The sequence below is a fragment of the Sinohyriopsis cumingii genome, chromosome 1 (assembly GCF_028554795.1).
Source record: "Sinohyriopsis cumingii isolate HCF-2022 chromosome 1, ASM2855479v2, whole genome shotgun sequence".
In the NCBI taxonomy this organism is placed as follows: Eukaryota; Metazoa; Mollusca; class Bivalvia; order Unionida; family Unionidae; genus Sinohyriopsis; species Sinohyriopsis cumingii.
In genome coordinates, this window is record NC_142961.1 from 87,279,305 (window position 1) to 87,299,958 (window position 20,654).

Sequence of the window (20,654 nt, forward strand, 5' to 3'; positions counted from 1 at the left end):
CCAAAGTGACAAAGTCTATGCCTTGCAATTCCAAAGAGCCTGCTTAAGCAGACTTTTCTGGGCACTTCCTAATGGAAGTATATGCAATACCAATTCCATATATTCCAGGAGAACATAAAGTCACTTTGTTGGTGCCAAAGGAGCTCCCTTCAGATTACATAACAAGCCCCATACTCTCACAATGCACCCCCACTCAGTCCTACAAGACCCAGAACCAGATCAAAATGGTCACCCAGGAACACAAAGTTTTTTTCTGAGGTAAGACTGGACTTTTCCCAGTTTGAGAGAAACCCCAGAATGGTGGTCTTTACTACAAGGTTTTGAGTCTTCTCTGCAGATAACTCTCTGGACTGAGCTGATGCATACCCATCATCAGTGAAGTCTCATATCTCTGCCATGCAAACTCACTTCCAACTCATATACCAATCTCATAAAGATGTACAGCCCAGCCAGACCTATGGGAAGAGCTTTGGAACTTGTACACCTTCTCTTTGAAAAGAAATCTTAGGTACTTCCATGACTTTTTGTTCATGAACATGAAAATAAGTGTCAACTAAATCGAAAGATATCATCTAATCTACTACTCTCAGTGAGGAGCAGATGGATTTTAAATTCTATTATGTTGATGGGCCAAACTGAAAAGAGATAAGTCAATGATGGGATGTCAACCTCCATCACCTTTGTGAACAAGAAAGTCTGTTGTAAAAGCCAGAACTCTGGAGGATTATTTGGCAACCTGTCTCCATCTGACAGCAAATCTTGCACAAAATCTCATGAGATCCCCTCCTCATGAATTATTTGGGAGTATAATCCATGAGGAGTTACTGTTAAAGGAGGAGGGATGACAATTTGTATCCAATCTGCTAGCCCCACCCTGGGGTTCCTGACACAACTGAACTTGTGTCCCTGTTTTTCTTTGAGGTTTCAAGCTTAGATAAACAGTCCCTTATCTCCAATCATGTGCATGAGTCTTAATTTCATAAGGATACATCTTAACTTCATAAGTATCAGTCATCAGTATCAGTCTTAATTTCAGAAGCACCAGTCTTTATTTCAGAAGCATCAGTCTTAATTTCATAAGGATACATCTTAACTTCATAAGTATCAGTCTTAATTTCATCAGCACCAGTCTTAATTTCAGAAGCATCAATCTTAATTTCATCGGCACCAGTCTTAATTTCAGAAGCATCAATTTTAATTTCAAAAGCTTTAGTCTTAAACTGTCAAAAAAGTCCAGTGATGTACTGCTGGAAGAAGGTTTAGTCAATCACACTGAAGCACATGCATTAGTTCAATCCTGAAAAAGATCCAAGAAAATATGGAAGGGTTCCTCAGATGCAGCTGCACATGAAGAAGCACTAAAGATGAATCTCATGATCAGAACCGTGTGGCAGAAAAAGGGAAAATGGTTCACTATATATCTGTAATTTTCACTCTCTTCACACCCACACAGGCAACAGGACATACACATGCATGAAGGGGTTTCATCATATTGACAGAATGAGTGTCATGTGGTCACGAGGACTGAGGTGCTAAAGAATTTTCCTGTGTGGCAAAGTATGAAACAAACCATTGCAAGTGTACAGTATTTTGCAATAAGTATCATAACTACAAAATGATAGAAAACTCCTCTCCATGGATATATTTAAATTTGCAGAGAATACAACGTTACTGTCATGCTGGTTGGTAAAATATCAGAGACTAATTTAATCAGGTATTCAGGTTTCTAATTCAGATGATATCTCAGATATCAGATTAATGATACGTACTTAGCATTATTATGTTTTTCTAGTTCTTTTTTAAATATTTTTAACTTATAACAAAATATCATTATTTTCTGTAAAGCCTTTGGCCTCACATGTATACATAGCATGTTACTCTGTCATTGGTGAGAACAGGTGCTCTTCAAAGAAAAGGAAACTTTTGTATCAGTCACATGATGTGTCACCTGAAGTATCCTTTATAAACAAGTCACCCGCATTAGATATCTCAAAGTTATTCTGGCGTTGTAGCAGAGAGGTAAGTACAATATTAGGTGTGAACCAAGGTGGTGTAGTCCAAGCCATACATTTGACAAAGTTTTATTTGTAATGGTGACTGAAGAGGATGAAGTCTTCTCAGTTACCAACCTCGAAGTCGACTATGAATTTTTGGGTTTCGGGCATGAGGATATTGCAGCCTTTTTGCGAAGTTGAGGCAAGTTCCTCAAAAGAGAAAGGAGTTAAAAAGCCACAAAAACAGGAAAATAACGAGAAAAAAATTGAAGTCTGTTGTAACTAAGGTTCAGAAAGTGGCAAAACACAAGCCTGTTATGCGACTAAACAAGCAAAAAATGTCGGACAGCCAAGGACATCCAGTCTCATAGACATAAATAACAGATATTGAGATTTTGAAGAAAATATTGGGTCTAAATGAAATGCAGCCTGTTACACAGATGACAATGAAATTGATGACCTTTTTGGTGAATGCTTACCTGAATTACATGTAGAAGTTGAAAATGAAGGGCCATATAGCGATGTTGATGTTACCCCAGCAGAGGGTGATGCAAGTCGACCACTCAAACAAATTTCTTTAAGTGGAAAAATAAATGGGGCACTGTTTGATGCTTTGCAGCCTGATCACAACTGTATTTCTACTAGCAATGCTGATAATATGTGGCAGTTACCCAAAATGAAAACTCCCCGAAAGGAGAGCCAACAATTAAATCCTTAGCAGAGCTGATTAATACTGCATGCGCTTCTTTATGTGCAACAGATGAAATTGTACAGAAGTACAAGATCCCAGAAAAATGTGATAAGTTGGCCCCCCCCCACTTGTCAATCAAGAAATTTGGAATGACTTAAACAAATGAGTTTACTCTTATGACAAAGCCTTTAGGGATATACAAAATCTTGTTCCTGCAGGCATTATGCCAATTGTCCAATTAGCAGAATTACTAAAGTCTCAGATTGCCACTAATGAAAAAGCAAAGACTCCTAATTTCAGATGCTATTACCCTTATGGGTCAGGCGCAATATCAAGTCTCCCTAAGAAGGAGGTATATGATTCGACCACATTTGAAAAGGAAATATTCCACTCTTTGTAATATGCATACCCCCATAACGTGCATGCTTTTTGGGTATGATGTGGCCAAGAAAATTAAAAGATGTGACACTGGGTTTGCACTTAGGAAAGAAAATTTTGCCCATATTCACAGAGGTTTCAATAGAGGCCATGGTGCTGGAGGTGGTGGACCCACACGAAGTCCAGGTTTCAATCAGAGGGCAAAATTTTGATTGCAACCTTAAAGTGCTCAAAATACGTACGGGTATCAATACCAAAATTCCAATAGAGGAAGGAGACCTGCCTATACTAGTCCCCCAAATAAGCTGACAAATTAAAATCTATAGAGGTATGTTCTGTGGGAAAACTTAAACACTGTGTTGCTATATGGATTAATTTTACTCGTGATCCATGGATTTTGCAAACAGTTTCAGGGTACAAAATAGAGTTTGATTCCCTGCCTTTCCAATCATTTTTTCCAAAAGAAATTCCCTTTTTTGATGAGCAGAGAACCATTATATTCAATGAAATCACTGAACTTCTACACAAAGGAGCTATAGTTCCATCCACATGTGAGAGTAATAAATTTCTTTCAAACATTTTTATTGTTCCCAAACCTAATGGAAAATTTTGGTCCGTTATTAACCTGACACAGTTGAATAAATTTGTTCATTATGAACATTTCAAATTGTTTTAGATTTCATCCAGAAAAATGCTTTATTTACTTCTATTGATCTAAAGTATGCTTATTTTAGTACCGGTATTCCAATACATATAGATTATCAGAAGTTTCTGAAGTTTATTTGGAATGGTCAATGATGGAGACATTAAAATCTCTTGGTTTCACTATAAATCTCAAAAAATCTGTGCTTATTCCATCTCAATGAATTACCTTTTTTGGTTTTTTGTGTTAGACTCTGTACAGTTTAAGGTTTTTCTTACTGAGGAGAAAATGGAAAAGATCCATGTTCTTGCCAAGAAGCTCATTGACAGAAATTATGTTACAGTACAAGAGCTGGCATCATTTATTGGTATGTTTATTAATGCCTTTTATGCAGTCCTGGAAGCCCCAATGCACTACAAGTATTTGGAACATGATAAAATAAAAGGCCTTAGTAAAAACAACAATTTTGATAGTACAGTACAGTTATCTCCACAAAGTGTTCAGGAACTTAAATGGTGGTATCTAAATGTGGCAGACAGGAATGGGAAATCTATCAGACAAGAAAACATTGCTTTTACTATTCAAACTCAGATGCATCACTCTCAGGGTGGCAAGCTTATGCACTTTGATTCAAACAGATCAATCTCTGGTAGATGGGACAAGAGTGAGACCATTTTTTCCATAAATTATCACAGAAATGTCCATACTGAGTTTCAGTCTGACAACATATGTGCTATCTTTTATATTAATAATATGGAATGGCATCGATTCAATTGGATCAGCTAGCCAGACAGATTTGGGAATGGTGCTTGGAAAGGGAAATATTCATATCTGCAGTCCATGTTGCTGGCAAACATAATATAAGAGGCAGATTATCTGTCAAGGAACTTTTCTGACTCCACTGAATGGATGCTAAAGAAAGACATTTTTTAAAGATTGTGTGCACAGACTTTTATCCCAGACATAGATCTTTTTGCATCTAGATCAAACTGTCAGTTAAAGAATCCCATACATTTTCCCCCGTTTTAATCTTGTTAGGAAAATATTGAATAAAAATATTGTTGATAATGTTAGTAAAGCACTCTTAATTGTTCCACATTAGACATCACAATCCTGGTTTCCTTTATTCTTGTCATGTTTAATTTCTCTTCCAATTAGACTTCCAAGGCACAAAAATTTACTGACTCTTCCACACAATGGTCAAACTCATCCTCTAGGGAAAACTCTTTTTAATCACAGTGACTATCAGGAGACTGCTCCAAAACCAAGGACTTTCAACAACAGCTGTGGACATCATTAACAATTCATGGAGAACAGGAACAACTAAACAATATAATTTAGAATGGAAAAAAAATGGAATTTTTGGTGTAAAATCAGGGAAATTAATCCCATTTGTGTCTCTGAGGTAACAGTTATTTCATACTTAGAGTCTTTGGTAAGTTAAGGTGAGTTTTATAGTGTCATCTATACTCACAAGGCAGTGTTACTTACTACTTTGAGGATGGTTGATACTGCATGGTGCCTCAACCCTTCGCTGATTAATAGTTACTTGAAAGGACTGTTTAACAAAAGTCTACCAAAACCAAGATATGTTGACAATTGGGATGTAAGCCCAGTCTTAAAATACCTGTGTACCATTTTTCCTTCTGGACACTATATCTTTAAGGTTATTAACAATGAAGCTGGATGCTCTTATTGCTTTATCAACAGCTCCAAGAGCACAAGCTCTAAAATCTTTGAATTTACATAACATGACTTGTATGGCAGATAAAACAGTATTCAGTTTTTCAGATTTGTTGAAAACTTAAAGACAAGGTAAGAATTTCCAGTTGGAACTACTACATTATAAGGATGAGAAGCTTTGTGTTATGCATACTTTGTTGCATTATCTTGACAGGACTAAAAATCTTCGGAAATCTACTCAAGCTCTGGTATCTTATTGTTCCTGTAGAGCTATGACATCTAGTACTATTTTTTGGTTAAAAATGGTTTCAGAACAATCAGGAGGAATGAATACATCTAAATTCAAAGCTCATTCTTACAGAACTTCTGCAGCATCAGCTGCTTTCAGACAAGGCTGTTCCTTGCAAAATATACTGAAAACAGCTGACTGTACATCAGTAAAGACTTTACACAAATTTTATCAAAGGGATATTCAAGCTCATAGCAAGGGCTTTGCTGAAGCAGTTATTAATAGCATATATGTAATATTTTTTGTTTGATTATGATTTGCAGGTTAAAACTCATTACCTTTTTCCTACTGATATTTTAGCAGATGTTTTGTTGTCAATCTTTAAAGATGCTATGTATACTTGTGAGGCCAAAGGCTTTATGGAAAATAATGAACCCCTCATCCAAGTATTTGTGAAGGATGAGGGGCATTATTGGAGTAAAGCCAGAGGCTGAGCATGTATACACCCACCCATTCTTTGTTGCAAGTTGAGGTTTTACTACAGTGGGGTTTCCCTCCATGTCTTATATAGACACCAAAACACTTTACTTTAAACTATGAGATACCTCATGCTAGTGTCTTGTTTATATTGGATACTTCAGGTGACACATCATGTGACTGATACAAAAGTTTCCTTTACTTTGAAGAGTGCCTGTTCCTGCCAATGACAGAGTAACATGCTATGTATACATGCTCAGCTAAGCAATAGCGACAGATAGGTATTGCATAATTAAAATTAGTTTTACCAAAAAAAACTATATTTTAATAGCAGCAATTACTTATCCTGTCGCTATTACTTAGCTGAATTTGTTAGTAAGGTGGGTAGGCTGAAGTCAAACTAATAAAAAAACAGAAATTAATGTACTCACTATTGAGGGAAAGGTAAAATTCCACAGAATATTCACTTCTCTGAGTAATATGTCATGCTGTAACAATGGGACCCAAAGGAAAAATGCCAGCGCTCTGCTGTGCTAATGAGCAGAGGTAAAAGGAGGAAAAGGTATTATGGGAGTGCCAAAAAACTGCTTTCATAATATCCTCCAGAGAAGAAAGATTAAAGTAGGCCCATGAGGTAACAATGACTCAAACCTCATGGGCTTTAAGTTTCATAAAGACGAGATTTCGATTGGTGAGAGACTCCATGGCTCGTTTGATTGTCATGACAATCCACTGGGAGACAGTGGCAGCTGAAATGTTTATGGAGCCCTTAATAGGGAGAAAGAGATGTTTCTTACCATTTCTTTTTGCTTTGGATACATTAAGATAGAAGCAAAGAACATGCATGGGGCATAAAAGTCTATCTTGATCACCCCCTCCACATATTTTACTGAGACTGGGAATCTCTATCAGTAAGGAGGCTACTGAAGGTAACTGATTTTTTTGCAAGAAAACCAGGTTGGTAGAGAAGGGAAATGGAGTCATAGTTCCCATTAAACCTAAGACAGCCAGAGGCAATGGACAAGGCATGAATTTCACTTCTTTGACTCACTGAGGCAAGGGTGAGAAGGAACACAGCTTTGAGTGTGAGATCCAACAAGGAAGCTTCACTCAATCATTCATAAGGTGCTTTTGTTAGTGAGGCACAAGGAATGGAGACACAGGTCTCTGAAGCTCAAAAAACTTTATAAGAGTGGCAAGATAAGAGTGGCAAGATAATATCTAAACTGATGTCTGCAAGAATTTAAGTGTGTTGGAGATGGCAGCTTAATAGCTTTTTGATAGTGGATACTCAACATCTTTCGGTCTCAAAAAGGAACAAAAGGAAATCAGCAATGGAAGTTATAGAGGGGCGGATAGGATCAATGTGTTTCCTACTGCACCAATCAAAGAAGATTCTCCACCTGGCATCATAAACTTTGGATGTAGAAGCTCTCCTGGCTTGAGTGATAACTGTCCGAAAACTTGTTCCAGTGGTAGAGACCTGGGTCGATCTATCAAGAGGTCTAGGAAATCATTGAACCATGGTCATTGGGGCCACAATGGGGCAATAAGAATGTTCCAAGCAGTGGGAGTTTGGACTCTGCAGAACTTGTGGTATCAGTTGGAAAGGTGGGAAGGCTTATGCGAGGTGATTCCACTGGAAGCTGAATGCATTGACTGCCCATACGTTCTGATCCAAGACACGTAAAAAGGAAGTTTATTGTTGAACTTGGTTGCAAACAGGTCCACTAGAGGTCTTCTCCAAAGGGAAAACAGGGACTCTGTTACTGAGTGGTGAAGAGACCATTCTGTGAGGATGGCTTGGTCTGTTCTGGACAAGCTGTCTGCTAATACATTCATCATACTGGAATTTGGCAAACTTGGATTGTGACATTCTCTGAGGATGCCAAGAGGAAACGATTCCAGACCTGCACACAAAGAGAAGGGGTATGTGTGCCTCCTTGATGTTGTATGTAGGCTACAACAGATGAGGAGACCATGACACATCTGCCTCTTATTAGGTTGATGCACCCTTGCAATGCTTGAAATACTGCTTTCATTTCTTGGTTGTTGATGTGGAGAGACAATTCAGCCAGAGTCCAGGAACCATGGAGAATTATGCCCTCCAACTCTAAATGGGCTCCCCAGCCTGAATCTGATGCATCTGTGAACAGATAGGAATGGGGATTGGGTGCATGCATGGGTACCTCCATCAGAAATCTGTCTCGATTCATCTACCAAGCAAATGGTGGTAAAAAACTGGTCCTAGAGGGATTGGGGTTGACAGAATCTGTGAGGTTTCCACCTTGCCAGAAAGAGGAACTGTAGAGAACACATGTGAAGACATCCAAAAGGAACAAATTTGGCAGAGGTGGTCAAGGATCCAAGCAGGGACAAATAAAGGCAAGTGGACAAAATGATTTTTACTCATAGCGTCTCAAGGAAAGCTAGCATTCGATCTACCTGATCCAGGGGAACCCGGACCAAGTTTTGGTTCATCAGGAAGTTCATCAACATGTACACAAAGTCCTTTGATGTAATGAGTTCTGACTTCTCAAAGTTGGGTAGAAGTCCCAATTGAGTTATGGTGGACCAAGAGCAGAACAGAACCTGATGAAGGGGCTGAACATGGACATGGTGAACCAGCCAGTCATCAAAATACTGGAGAATCAATGTTCCCTGTATTTGAAGATAGGCTGCTACTACTTCTGATATTCCAAATGGCAGAACACTAAACTGAAAAACTTCCTGGTCTAGGCAAAAACAAAGATATTTGCGTAGTGACAGAAAAATGGGGGACATGTAAATAGGCATCCTGAAGGTCGATGGAGACTGCCCAACTGGACGGATGAAGAGTGTTCTGGATTAAGGAGGCTGTCTCCATCTTGAAGGTTTCCTCTGACAGAAATTGGTTGAGTGGGAAGAGATCAATAATTATTTGAAATTTCCTGCTTTTCTTGGTTACCAGGAAGATTCAGAAGTAGAAGGTGGGAGACTGATCATTTAAAACCCTCTCAACTGCCCCTTTCTACAAAAGGGTGTGCACCTCTTCCCTTCATTCCACCAGATTGGAATGGGAAAAGAAAATGGGGGTCCTTGATAGTGAGGGTTGTTAGTGAAACCGGAGTCGATAACCCTCATTTACAATGGCAAGGACCCAACCATCTTCCATGATACTTGATCAAGCCCCTTAGAAAAGGCCTAGGTTAGCACCTACTGGAACATTTGGGAAGAGTATGCATGGCAGGAGAGGGTTTAATTTGCTAGGTTTGCTCCCTGCCCCTTCCTGCTCTGTTAGGAAACGAAGATGGGTTAGAAAACTTCATCTTGGCAGATGGTCCCTGCGGACAATTTGCCTGACCTCATTTTCCTGAAGTGGAGGTAAAAGATCAATGTTGGTAATCAAGTAAGTCTTGAGAACCCACGGTAGGAAAAAGGGTCTCAGCTTCTAGAGGAGCAGCCCATAAGGTCTTTACTGTGGTTAAGCAAGTCCAATGCAGCATCACAGCAGATGTACAGAAATTCTGCCAATAATGCCATGGCGACACATAGTGTATGCTGGGATGTTTTGGCCACAGCCTCCAGCACGCATTGTAATGTGGCTGGATTTGGGATGGTCTCCCTAACAGCATACTAAAGGAAGTAGCTGAGAAAAGGCCAGCATGCAAGGCAATAGTTAAAAGTAACCGGGTTTTCTGTTCCATCACATCAATTGTTTTGATAGGAAGGCATGCCCAGGATCCCAAAGAAATACTTTGGCTGCATCAGCATTCAAAGGAGGAGGTTTAATAGGCCATTTCAGGGAATGTACCCAATAGCTTGAAGAGATAAGGGGTCTCAAGGTAGAGGGAGGAACAGACTACCCTCTATGATGGCGAGCAATATTTTGTCCTTGTGAAAAACTCCCTGATATTTCCTCAGTCATAGATGAATGTGGGAGAAGTAAGGTCTAGTTGAGGTGGTACCCCAGAGATCTTCTCTAAACTGGAAAGGATCTTTTTGGACTGTGTGCCGGATAGTTTGGGGCACAAGTCGGGGGTAACAAATGGTAAACCTCATTTACCACCTTATCAAAGACCTCCCCTTCTTCCTCATCCACCTGAGATAAGGGAGTGGGCCTGAGAGAAGGTGTCATTGCTCTCAACAAGGATGGAGAGAGCATTGTCATCCTCATAGTCACTGACACACTGAGAGTGCCTGGGCATCACTAAGTCCCTTGATGGAGGCGGCATAGGAGTACTATGTGCCCTATGTGTCATAGTCCCTGGTTGATCAGGAGGTGTGGAGGGGAGATGAGAATGTCTATCTACCCTCAATGTAGCACCTGTAGCCTTCCAAAAGGAAACCACTTGGTGAAGTGATGGTGGGACATGAGCCACAGCATCACTTTGATTGGTATAGCATGGTTCAGTAGTCCATAGGGGCATAACGGACCAAGGTCCCTGTGGCGGAAGACCCACATCCCATAAGGGTTCATAGGTATAAACAGGTTGGGGGGGCACCAAAAATGGTCCCCATCCCTAGCCTCAATCATGTGTATGGATTGTAAATCCTGCACAGGGTGGGATGATGAGAGGAGAAGGGGGAAGCTCGGTCCTGGCCCTTTCCCAGTACCATGAGGTAGATGAGTGATAGATGAAAAAGACATCATCTTCACTTTGTGCATCATAGGTGCGATGTGTTGTATCCCTAATGGAAGGGGCCAACATGTTGCCAGAGGCACAATATGTATTGTGGTGCTCAACCTCCCTAAAAGAAGGGTGCAGCCCACAGTTATGGTGCTCAACCTCCTTAGAGGAAGGGTGCAACCCACTATCACAGTGCTCTACCTCCCCATCAGGAGGGCACAACCCGCCATTGTGGTGCTCTACCTCCCCAACAGGAAGGAGCAGCCTGCTAACTGAAGCATGAATGCTGTTAGGTACATGAGAACTTTCCATCATCTCCCTACTGGGGAAATTGAACGGCTTCTTGAAAGTCAAGACCCTTCTTCTGGAGGGAATTCAACAACTAACTGCTGAAGATGTTTGTCCTAAATTGTGAGATCTGGAAGAAAACCAGAAAATTCGGATGAAGAAGAGGGAATGTTCTTCCGTCTTTGATAGGTATGCCTGGAATCTACTAGATTCCACTAGAATCTATTGAATTCCAGGTGCTGGATGACCACAAATTACAAATGGTACAACAGTTTTTCTGAGTGCACCTATAGTACTTGATACAGTCTCTGTGTGTATCCCACAAGGCCTTCTTTTAGCCACACTGCTCCAAAGACTGTTTTGCTGACATTTTTTTTTGTAGTGGTGTGTTCCCTTTTTGTCGCAAAACCCATCTTACACATGAATAAACAAATGATGGAAATTAACATTGAAGTATTTCCTTATTTATTGAAAGAAACAAGATATTCCAGTTTTGATTATTTGTTTATTGAGGCAACATGCAGATACATGAATGTCAATGAGAGCGTTGTACTGTAATTATTTTATTGAGTTGAAAATAAAAATGGAGAGAAACAATGTCCTAAACATTTGAGTGGGGCCTGTTATTGTTCCTAGAATATAGGAACTCACCCATACCATTCAGTTAATATTTTTAAGTAAAGGTATCTACCACCAAGGGTAAAACATGAAGATCTAAGGCTGAAAACAAGAAGCTACAATACGGTTTTTAGAAACCAATGGACAGTAGCAACACTGAGAGTTATTAAACACTGCAGAGAAAGACTGCTAACTGCGGTATATTAGTTGCCCATAGGCATAATTTCTCACAATGGCTTCAGAAATCTGTACAGCATGGCATCCATTAAAAGAATTACATATAGGTACATCTACCTTCTGCACATGGCCTGGTGCAGAGTGGTGTGCAAAAGGTCAAAGGGTCATACTGACTTTTTCTCCACTCTGGGAGGATGTATTCACATCATATGGACAGAAAAAGTAATTGCTGCTATTAAATTTTTTTTTACCTGCTCCAGTAAACTTTCTTTGCAACAGTTAAAACTACCATAAATATCTTCAAAGCCTCAAAAAAAAGACTTAACCCCTAATTACCATCGGTGTTTCAAGTATATACACCATATATGCTCACTTATAAGTCAAAACCAACTGGAATTGTTCTGCTACCACATAATGTGCTGACAGATCAGGGTCTATGTTGTTTGTTCTACTGATTACTCCTAATAAACAGCAGTTGGTCTCAACTTATAAGCAAGTATATACAGTATTCATGCATCTTGGAACATCTTGAGAAATCAGCAGTATATCAGATTGTTTAATTTTACCTAGAAAAATAATCTTAATGTCATATTTACATAAACTGATTTCACAGTACCTTTGATCTACCAGAGTAAATGTCTTTTCTTTTGTATCTGAAAGATGGTGTGATATACATCTAGTGGAAATTAAATAAGTAGTACAATAATCTTGGATCTACTAGAGTAAATGCATTTTCTTGTGTAGCTGAAAGATGGTGTGATACAATCACAGTGGTATTTAAATAAGGAGTACAATGATCTTGGATGTGAAGATATGTGTATAAAACAAGAATGTGCAATCTACAGCCCATGACCTGGTTTTATTCACTTATTTGTATCATAGGGTGTGACTTTAAAAATCCCTAATCTGGCCAACACACTAGAGGAAGTTGCACATGCTTGGTATAAGGAGTAGTGGCTTTGTTGTATAAATTGTGTTAACACACTAGAGGAAGTTGCACATGCCTGGTATAAGGAGTAGTGGCTTTGTTGTATAAATTGTGTTAACACACTAGAGGAAGTTGCACATGCCTGGTATAAGGAGTAGTGGCTTTGTTGTATAAATTGTGTTCTAATGACAAAATGTCAGAGGAGTGGAACATTTGCACACCTTAAAGAAGAGTACCATGAATGGACAATAATAAAGCTCCTCCAATGTTTAATAATCCTGTGTGTAGGTGCTGATTGGGCCCTTTTAGCCAGTGGGTCTTGTAGACACTAATTGGGCACTTTTAGCCAGGTCTTGTAGGCACTAATTGGGCACTTTTAGCCAGTGGGTCTTGTACGTGCTAGTTGGGCACTTTTAGCCAATGGGTCTTGTAGGGCTAGGTGGGCACTTTTAGCCAATGGGTCTTGTAGGCGCTAGGTGGGCACTTTTAGCCAATGGGTCTTGTAGGCACTAGTTGGGCACTTTTAGCCAATGGGTCTTGTAGGCGCTAGGTGGGCACTTTTAGCCAATGGGTCTTGTAGGCCCTAGGTGGGCACTTTTAGCCAATGGGTCCCAATGACCTGAACCTTTGTGTCAAGATAAGCAGTAATGAACTAAACTTACATTGCAGAAACCTGTATTTTCTTACCAGACTTAGCATGACCATGACCTCTGACCTTTAACCCCCAAATCTAAATTTTTGTTTGTTTCTTTTTAAAAATCACTAGTGCAAGTCCTTGATAAAGTTTGGTCAAGGAATTCATTCAAGAACAAAAGTTATTATGCAACAATCTTGACCTTTGATCTTTTGATACCAAACTCACCAGATTCTTTCTTATCTAAAGTGTAAGTTGTCCACAACTTTGGTGAAGATACATGATCAATTTTTGTGCATAAACCATGGCTTGTTTTCCAACGAGTTACCTCCACTTTCTGACTCCAAAATCAATAGTTTTCTACCCTACTTCAAGAGCAAGCCATTAATGAGTTTAAACCTGAAGTTAATGTACAGAAATAATTTTTCTTCTATCAGTAAAAGTATCCTTGGCCTCTGACTTTTTGACACCAAAATCAATTCCCTTTTACTTACCACAAGTGCAAGCAATCAACAAAGTTTGGTTCAAGTCCGACTGTATAACTAATGTTATTGTGTGAAGATTTTTTTCTCTTAGTCACAATGAGCTTAAACTTTGACCTTTTAATCCTAATACTGATAGTCTAATTTCATACACCAAGTGCAGGCCATCTACAAAGCTTGGCTTACATTGTCTATGATGTATAACTAATGTTACTGTGCAGAAACCATTTTCCTTTTTCAAGTCACAATGACCTTGAGCTTCCATTCCCCCCCCCCCCCACATTTTGCAGTGATACATGGTGAAGAACTGAAGTTATTGTGCAGAACCAAAAAAAAGTAACAGACAGACAACTTCATAACATTACACATTTCTGCCTGGCAGGAGGATAAACATTACCACAGGTGAATCTCAGTTACTGGTAGCTATGGTACAACCAAAATTAATATTATAAAGTTCTTATTAATAACATAATTATCTCCAGATCTGTGTGTCAAAGAAAAGTGTGTGTGCAGACATAATTAGTCATGTTATTATGTGTAGGGTACTGTACAAGGGGAATAAGATAACCATGGCTTACCTAACCATTTCTCATGGATTTATGCCATAAAATGACCAAGGTCAATAAGATAGTAATGATTATGTTAAACATGTTTTCAAGCAAGAATCAAAGTCATACAGAGGGTATTGTAACAGATAAGCCATTTACATTTGTTAATACAGTACCACATAAATAATTCCTTTTGGAGAAATTGGGTCAATCCTCATCTCAGATGCATGGCAGAGACTTCATGGCTCTGAATTAAAATGATTTCCCTGATGAGATCATGTGGCATGTGAATGTATAAACACATAACTAAACAGAAATTTAACTTGTGATATCTAGATTTAGCTGTAACATAATCACAAAAAAACTTTCATTAAATTATTTTAACATGTATTTCTCAAGTTGTATTGTCATTACCTCCAAAATAGATAAAAGATTTTTGGCTATCCCATGCCAGAATACTGTTAAAATCTTGTCTTGTGTAGGCTCGAAGGGTCTCTGATCTTGACTCTCCATCCAGTGTAATAGTTAACTCTCCTGATGAGGTTGCTAAGGATACGAACAAGGAATGCCATTCTTGATCATGTAATGCTGTAAAATACAAGAAAATAACAGATTATGTGATTTTAGACAAACATAAAATAATGCATTGATGATAAACTTTATAGCTTTGTTTCCAGGTGACCCACAATATTTAGTAAAAGGTTTAGTTGGTTTGGTTTGGAGTTTTACAGCACAGCAACACAAGCATGTCATTAAGTGCTGAGGCAATTACAGAAAAGTTACATCTAGGGACACACCATGGTAGCTGATTCAGGTTGATCAAAAGGTAATAGGATTCAAAACCACAGCCCCCAGGTCATGAATCTGGCACACTAACCATGCAACACTTTACCTGTACCATCTTCTTCTGGATCATTTTCCGGCTTGTGCAATTTTTAAATTGTGTGTAAGGACTGACACTTAGCATGATCTTGACATGACATGTGAATGTGTGTGTGTGTGTGTGTGTGTCTGTGTGTGTGTGTGCATATAATTTTCATCATTTAATGCTTTTCCAAGCTATATGTCACTGTCTTGTCAAAATTATACATAATTTTAAAAAAGAACTGACAACAAAACAAATACTAAGAAACAATCCTCTTTTCGGCTAATGCGGATATGTGAGAAAGCTTGCAGGTAGCTTCTCATGGGTTGGTGGTTCTTTCTGGGGTTTCTTCCGGTTTCTTTCTCCACCATTAATACTGGCCACCATGTATAGCCTATCTTGTGCTGAAAAATGGCATTAAACCCTACAACAACAACAACAACAATCCTCTTAAGTAGATATGTGGAAATACATAATTAAATTGGAATGTGTAGTTCCTGCATCACCAACAGCCACATGCATTTAAATGTTTACCAAATTTGTAAATATTTATAAGGAGTAGATAGGATGAAGCCATTTACATATGTAAACATTACAATATACAAATACTGTGTTATGATTTGTTATATGTAGATAATGCACAGCTCTAAAACAAACAATTTTATTCCAAATTTGAAATGTAAAAAAAAACATTTGTTGTTTTTCTCACAAACAAGCACATAAAACTGGAAAATGAACATGTTATTCATTTTAAAAATATAAATTGCACATATATATATATTTCAGGGATATTTACAAATCAACTTGCTTGACTCCCAGGACAAGCTCAAGTTCAGCTTGGGCAAGCTCAAGTTTACAATTAACTTGCCCATGGGCAAGTCAAAAAACTGAGTTGGGGTTTGTTAGTGTTCCTTTATTAATTGAAGCCAGTTTTGACAAAGAAGGAATAAATATTACTATTCTAACTAACCTGCTACATATTACCATATATACTCGCATATACGCCCATTTGCATATAAGCCGACCTGCAAACTGAACAGGTATAAATACTAAAAAGTGCATGACCTGCATATAAGCTGAACTACAACTCCGAGACATCTCAAGACACACGAGGTAAGTTCTAAATGCATTTATTTAGGCAAACTTATATTTAAAAATATTACATGTATGCTTATCTCGAGGTTGGCGTGCATGATTATTAAAAAGAAATGATATAGACTTGTTTGAAAAGTAATTTATTTAATTTTCTGTTTTCTTATTGTTTCTGCCTAATTTAGATTAGTATATAATTTGATTGAACAAAATGACAAGAATTTACCAATTGCGAGTTGCTGTAACACTACCTCTCCCTTTTGACTTGATTATTGTTTGTTTATGTATTATTGCATTGGATATTTTACATCAGTGCACCGGTAATTGCGCTTCTTTTTTGCTTTGAAATTGTAAATACTTAACTCATTAAAATGTAATCCCAGTATGACAACACAACAAACAACAATACAGTTTGATTCAATGCTCAAAATTAGGCTACTGAACATATTTACATAATGGTGCCACCACATGTACATTGTAGGTTTGATTACGCACTGAATTATGTACATCCCTTGGAGTCAAATCATGGGCACCAACGCGCCAAACTTTAATGATATCTCCAAATTATAATAATAAAGTTTTGGAAATAATGCTTCAAATGTTATGCTAATACCGTAAAAGCTGAGTTGTAGTTTGCTTTGATGTAAGCAACCTTACACCATCCATGTTAACTTTCACGCCTTGAGGAAAAAAAACGTCCCGATTTTTGAGGTCGCTCCACACCTACCTCTCAATTTCATAATATCTTCCTATTTTTGCAGAGAACTCCCGATATTACATTATGTCTTCGATTTTCATTTCTTCTAAACAAGAAAAGTCCTACATGTTCTTGTGTATCACCTGTGAATCATTGATGGGACAAAATAATTACTTTACTAAAAAGAATTCACTTCTTCACTAAATAGAATGTTAAGTTTAAACATTATTCATGAAAATTAATGATTTTTTTGCCTCTACAATAATTTACCATCATTAAAGTAAAAGAAAAAATGTAAATAAATACCATGCAGCAAATGTGTCCTCAAAAAACTAATTCAGAGTACATGTTTTATAATAAACGATACTAAATGCTTTACAAGTTGACAATAAGGGAATAAGGTTGGATAGTAACAAAGAGGGGAAAATAGTTGATACATGTATGGTACCTGATGAGGCTTGTTATTTTGGTACCTTTAGTTCAACAAAACTTGGAATCCTTTATTTGCCAATCAATTGCTGGTGCTTTTGTAACACACAATAGTGTAGACCATGGTTTCTTTGAATTACGGCAGAGGCCAATCGTTTTCACAAAATAGTTGTATGGATAAGGATTAACTTTTAATTAGTTGCACTGGCTTTCTTGCTTGTTTATTTAAGACTAATCTTTAGCTATTGTGCAGTTTGACCACAGCTGACCAGAATATGAAAATAGGGCACGTCCTGGGGGAAAATAGGGCACGTCACAGGGAGAAACAGCGAGTCTTTTTGAGAATTTCATGCATATTGGACCAGGAAGATTGATCAATATTAGTGAAAACAAGGTTTTAAAAATGCTACAAAAAACCTCCCGATTTTAGGTCCCAATCTCTATTTTTTTTATTCAGTCTCCCTACTTGGCTTCTGAAAGTTCATAGGTATGCTTTACACCCCGTTTTAAAAAACTAGGTAATCGTGCTAATATTACAGAATAAAAGGCAATTGCACATCAATGTACTGGTACAAACACTGGTCAAAATTCACTCATCACAAGCCAGTTTCTGGGTTTTAATGATTAACTGGCCTGTACTGCTGTCGCAAAACGAAAGACAAATTTGCCGACTATCAACATAGGAGACGATGAAACATCAAGCTTACCACTGTGTGGAAAGTTATGATGTTTGTTCAGCTAAAATACAAAACTACAATTGATTGATGTTGATCTTAGTTGATCTATATGAGAATTTTAGCCTTTATTATTACCACTTTTCGTGAACATGAAAATTATGATGGTTATGTGCCTCGTACAATTACAAGTGCGTAACTTTTTTAGAATATTACCTCAATTTGTAGGATTACTTATATCATTGAAAATGAGTAACTCATGAGCACATGATTCAACCTAAATGAAACAGCTATTAAGGACTAGCTGAAATGTTATCTGGAAGAATGCAATTTGGTCAAAACAATGAATAAAGCAAAACCTGCATCGATATTTGGGAATAAGTGACGCTATGCATGCTCTGCACTGTGTAAGTACTGTACATTATAGTTCAGCATGGTCTCCCTGGCAAACTCAACCAGCCTGCAAATTATGAAGTCAATATTTACCTTTATGTAACTTCGTGTTGGAGAAATCAGAAAATATGCACATGCAAAATAATAACAAAATCAATCACAGTGCTTTATAACAGTTTAATAATTGTCGGGTCACTGAAAGTTACTTTTTTTTCACATGCCTATATCTTAGGACATTGAAAAAATTATTGTTTCGAGTCCCAAGATTTACAGCCATTAAAAAGACCTAAAAACTTTCAAGTTTAGACATTGGCCCATGAATAAACCAACCCCCTTTCTTCCAGGCCTTTATTTTTTCCTAAATTATTTGGCTTATATGCGAGTATATACAGTAATTGAAATATCTGTATGTATCTGGGATTAGCCGATGTTCAGGTCACTAACCTAGCCTAGAGCATTTTGTTAGCTGGCCGAGTATAAAGCTTGTTTTGATGCATGTCACTATGTTTAGTTGAGTAAGGTGTTAATTGTTAATAATATAACTTGTGAGATTTTATTCACGTGTACTTGGAAATAAAAGGCACTCGTCACTTAAATGATTAACCACCAAGATTTCATTCAAAGCAATGTAATCAATGAACCGAAACTGTAACACCCAGAGGCTGTGTTTATGATCTGTTGTTCACGTGGTAATTAACAGAAGACTGATAAGTAAATACTGCTTGGCAAGTAATTAAATGGATAAAAATAAGTGTTCTCAATCTCAAACGTTGGCTCGTCAAATATTTTGATGCCTGTCATTGATTTCAAGTTGACTAGATGATAATTGTGAAGTACATTGATAAAATCAGTGTTCACAAATCTTTCAGTTACAGCTAAATTAATCATTACAAAGAGCCAAGCTTTCATTATTCCTGATATAGTTGATGAAATAAGGCAAGAAAGGAAACATCTGGGAGATGACCTGGCCTGGGTAACATCAATACCGGGGGGGGGGGAGAAGGTGCTTCGGTTTACTGCCCACCTCACCTCAGGAAATATAATATTTTACACAAAATGAACTTTCTAGGTAGAGTTGGGGGGGGGGGGAGATGGGGAGGGGCATCTGGTTTACCTCCCACTTAGGGGAGTTGTACCGTCAAGCAGGGGCTGGATCCCTACCATCATCTTTCACCTCATGGAGGAAATTAAAAACACAAATAAAATGACTTTCCCAAACCCCTCAGGTGCCTCTAAATGATTTTTGTTGTTGTTTTTTTTGTTTAATTTTTTCTTATCTAACCAGCACATAAAAATAGAAAGGGTAACTCATAGAGTAGGTGCTGCTAAATGTGCAAGAAAGTTTCAATGCGTATCTAAGGCTAGAAAAATACTCTGCAAATTAATTAATGTTCTGCAGCCACTACAGAAAATACCCCAAAACTGCTTAAGGAAAAAAACAAATAACAAACCTATTTTCCATAGGGACTGGTAATTAAGTGGAAGCAGACATGTGAGTGGACATAACACCACCCTGAAGAAACAGAGTGAAATCATTAACAGTTTTGTGGCTATTATTAAGTGATGGACTTATTTTTACCATGTTTCCCTCCCGGATGCACAGTTAAATCTGCATGATCATTTGAAATTTAACTGGAAAGATAAATAATAATGTTATTTACAAAAACATGATAAAAATTAAATTAAATGCAGCTCTGTTCTTTATTGTTTAAATATCTCTCTCTCTCTTAAAAATCAGGATATTTAGAAACTATTTTCTACCTGACCATTTTGGGGCAAGTTCAATTTTCCCAAGGGCAAGTTCAATTTTCAAATCGGCCTGCCCGATATACAAGGTCTTTTTAAAATAGCCAGGATAACCAGTGTGGAAAACCTTGGAAATTCTTTTTCTTTGAAAACTAAACCCTATGCAAAGTACAAAACTGTAGAGCACCACAAAAGTTACTTTACAGAAATCATTATTTTTTTGTCAGACCTACCATGACCATTACCTTTGATTTCAACTTCTCAGAATCTATACATTGCTTTATTACTCTAAGCAAAAGCTATCTATAATGTCTGCCCAAGGAACTTACTCTAGAATAAAAGTTATGCAACAAAAAACAGTTTTTCTTTCAGTTGCAA

At 37.8% G+C, this 20,654-nt stretch overlaps 1 protein-coding gene across 1 annotated transcript in view; it reads right to left on the reverse strand.

Moving 5' to 3' along the window:
* The window catches only part of LOC149807292 (axotactin-like), a 228,898-nt gene that overhangs the window by 155,668 nt on the left and 52,576 nt on the right, over positions 1–20,654 (reverse strand). Inside the window, exon 3 of the mRNA XM_089964906.1 lies at positions 14,795–14,968. Within this exon, the coding sequence (XP_089821032.1) occupies positions 14,795–14,968 (174 nt within the window). The remainder of the gene's footprint in view (positions 1–14,794; positions 14,969–20,654) is intronic.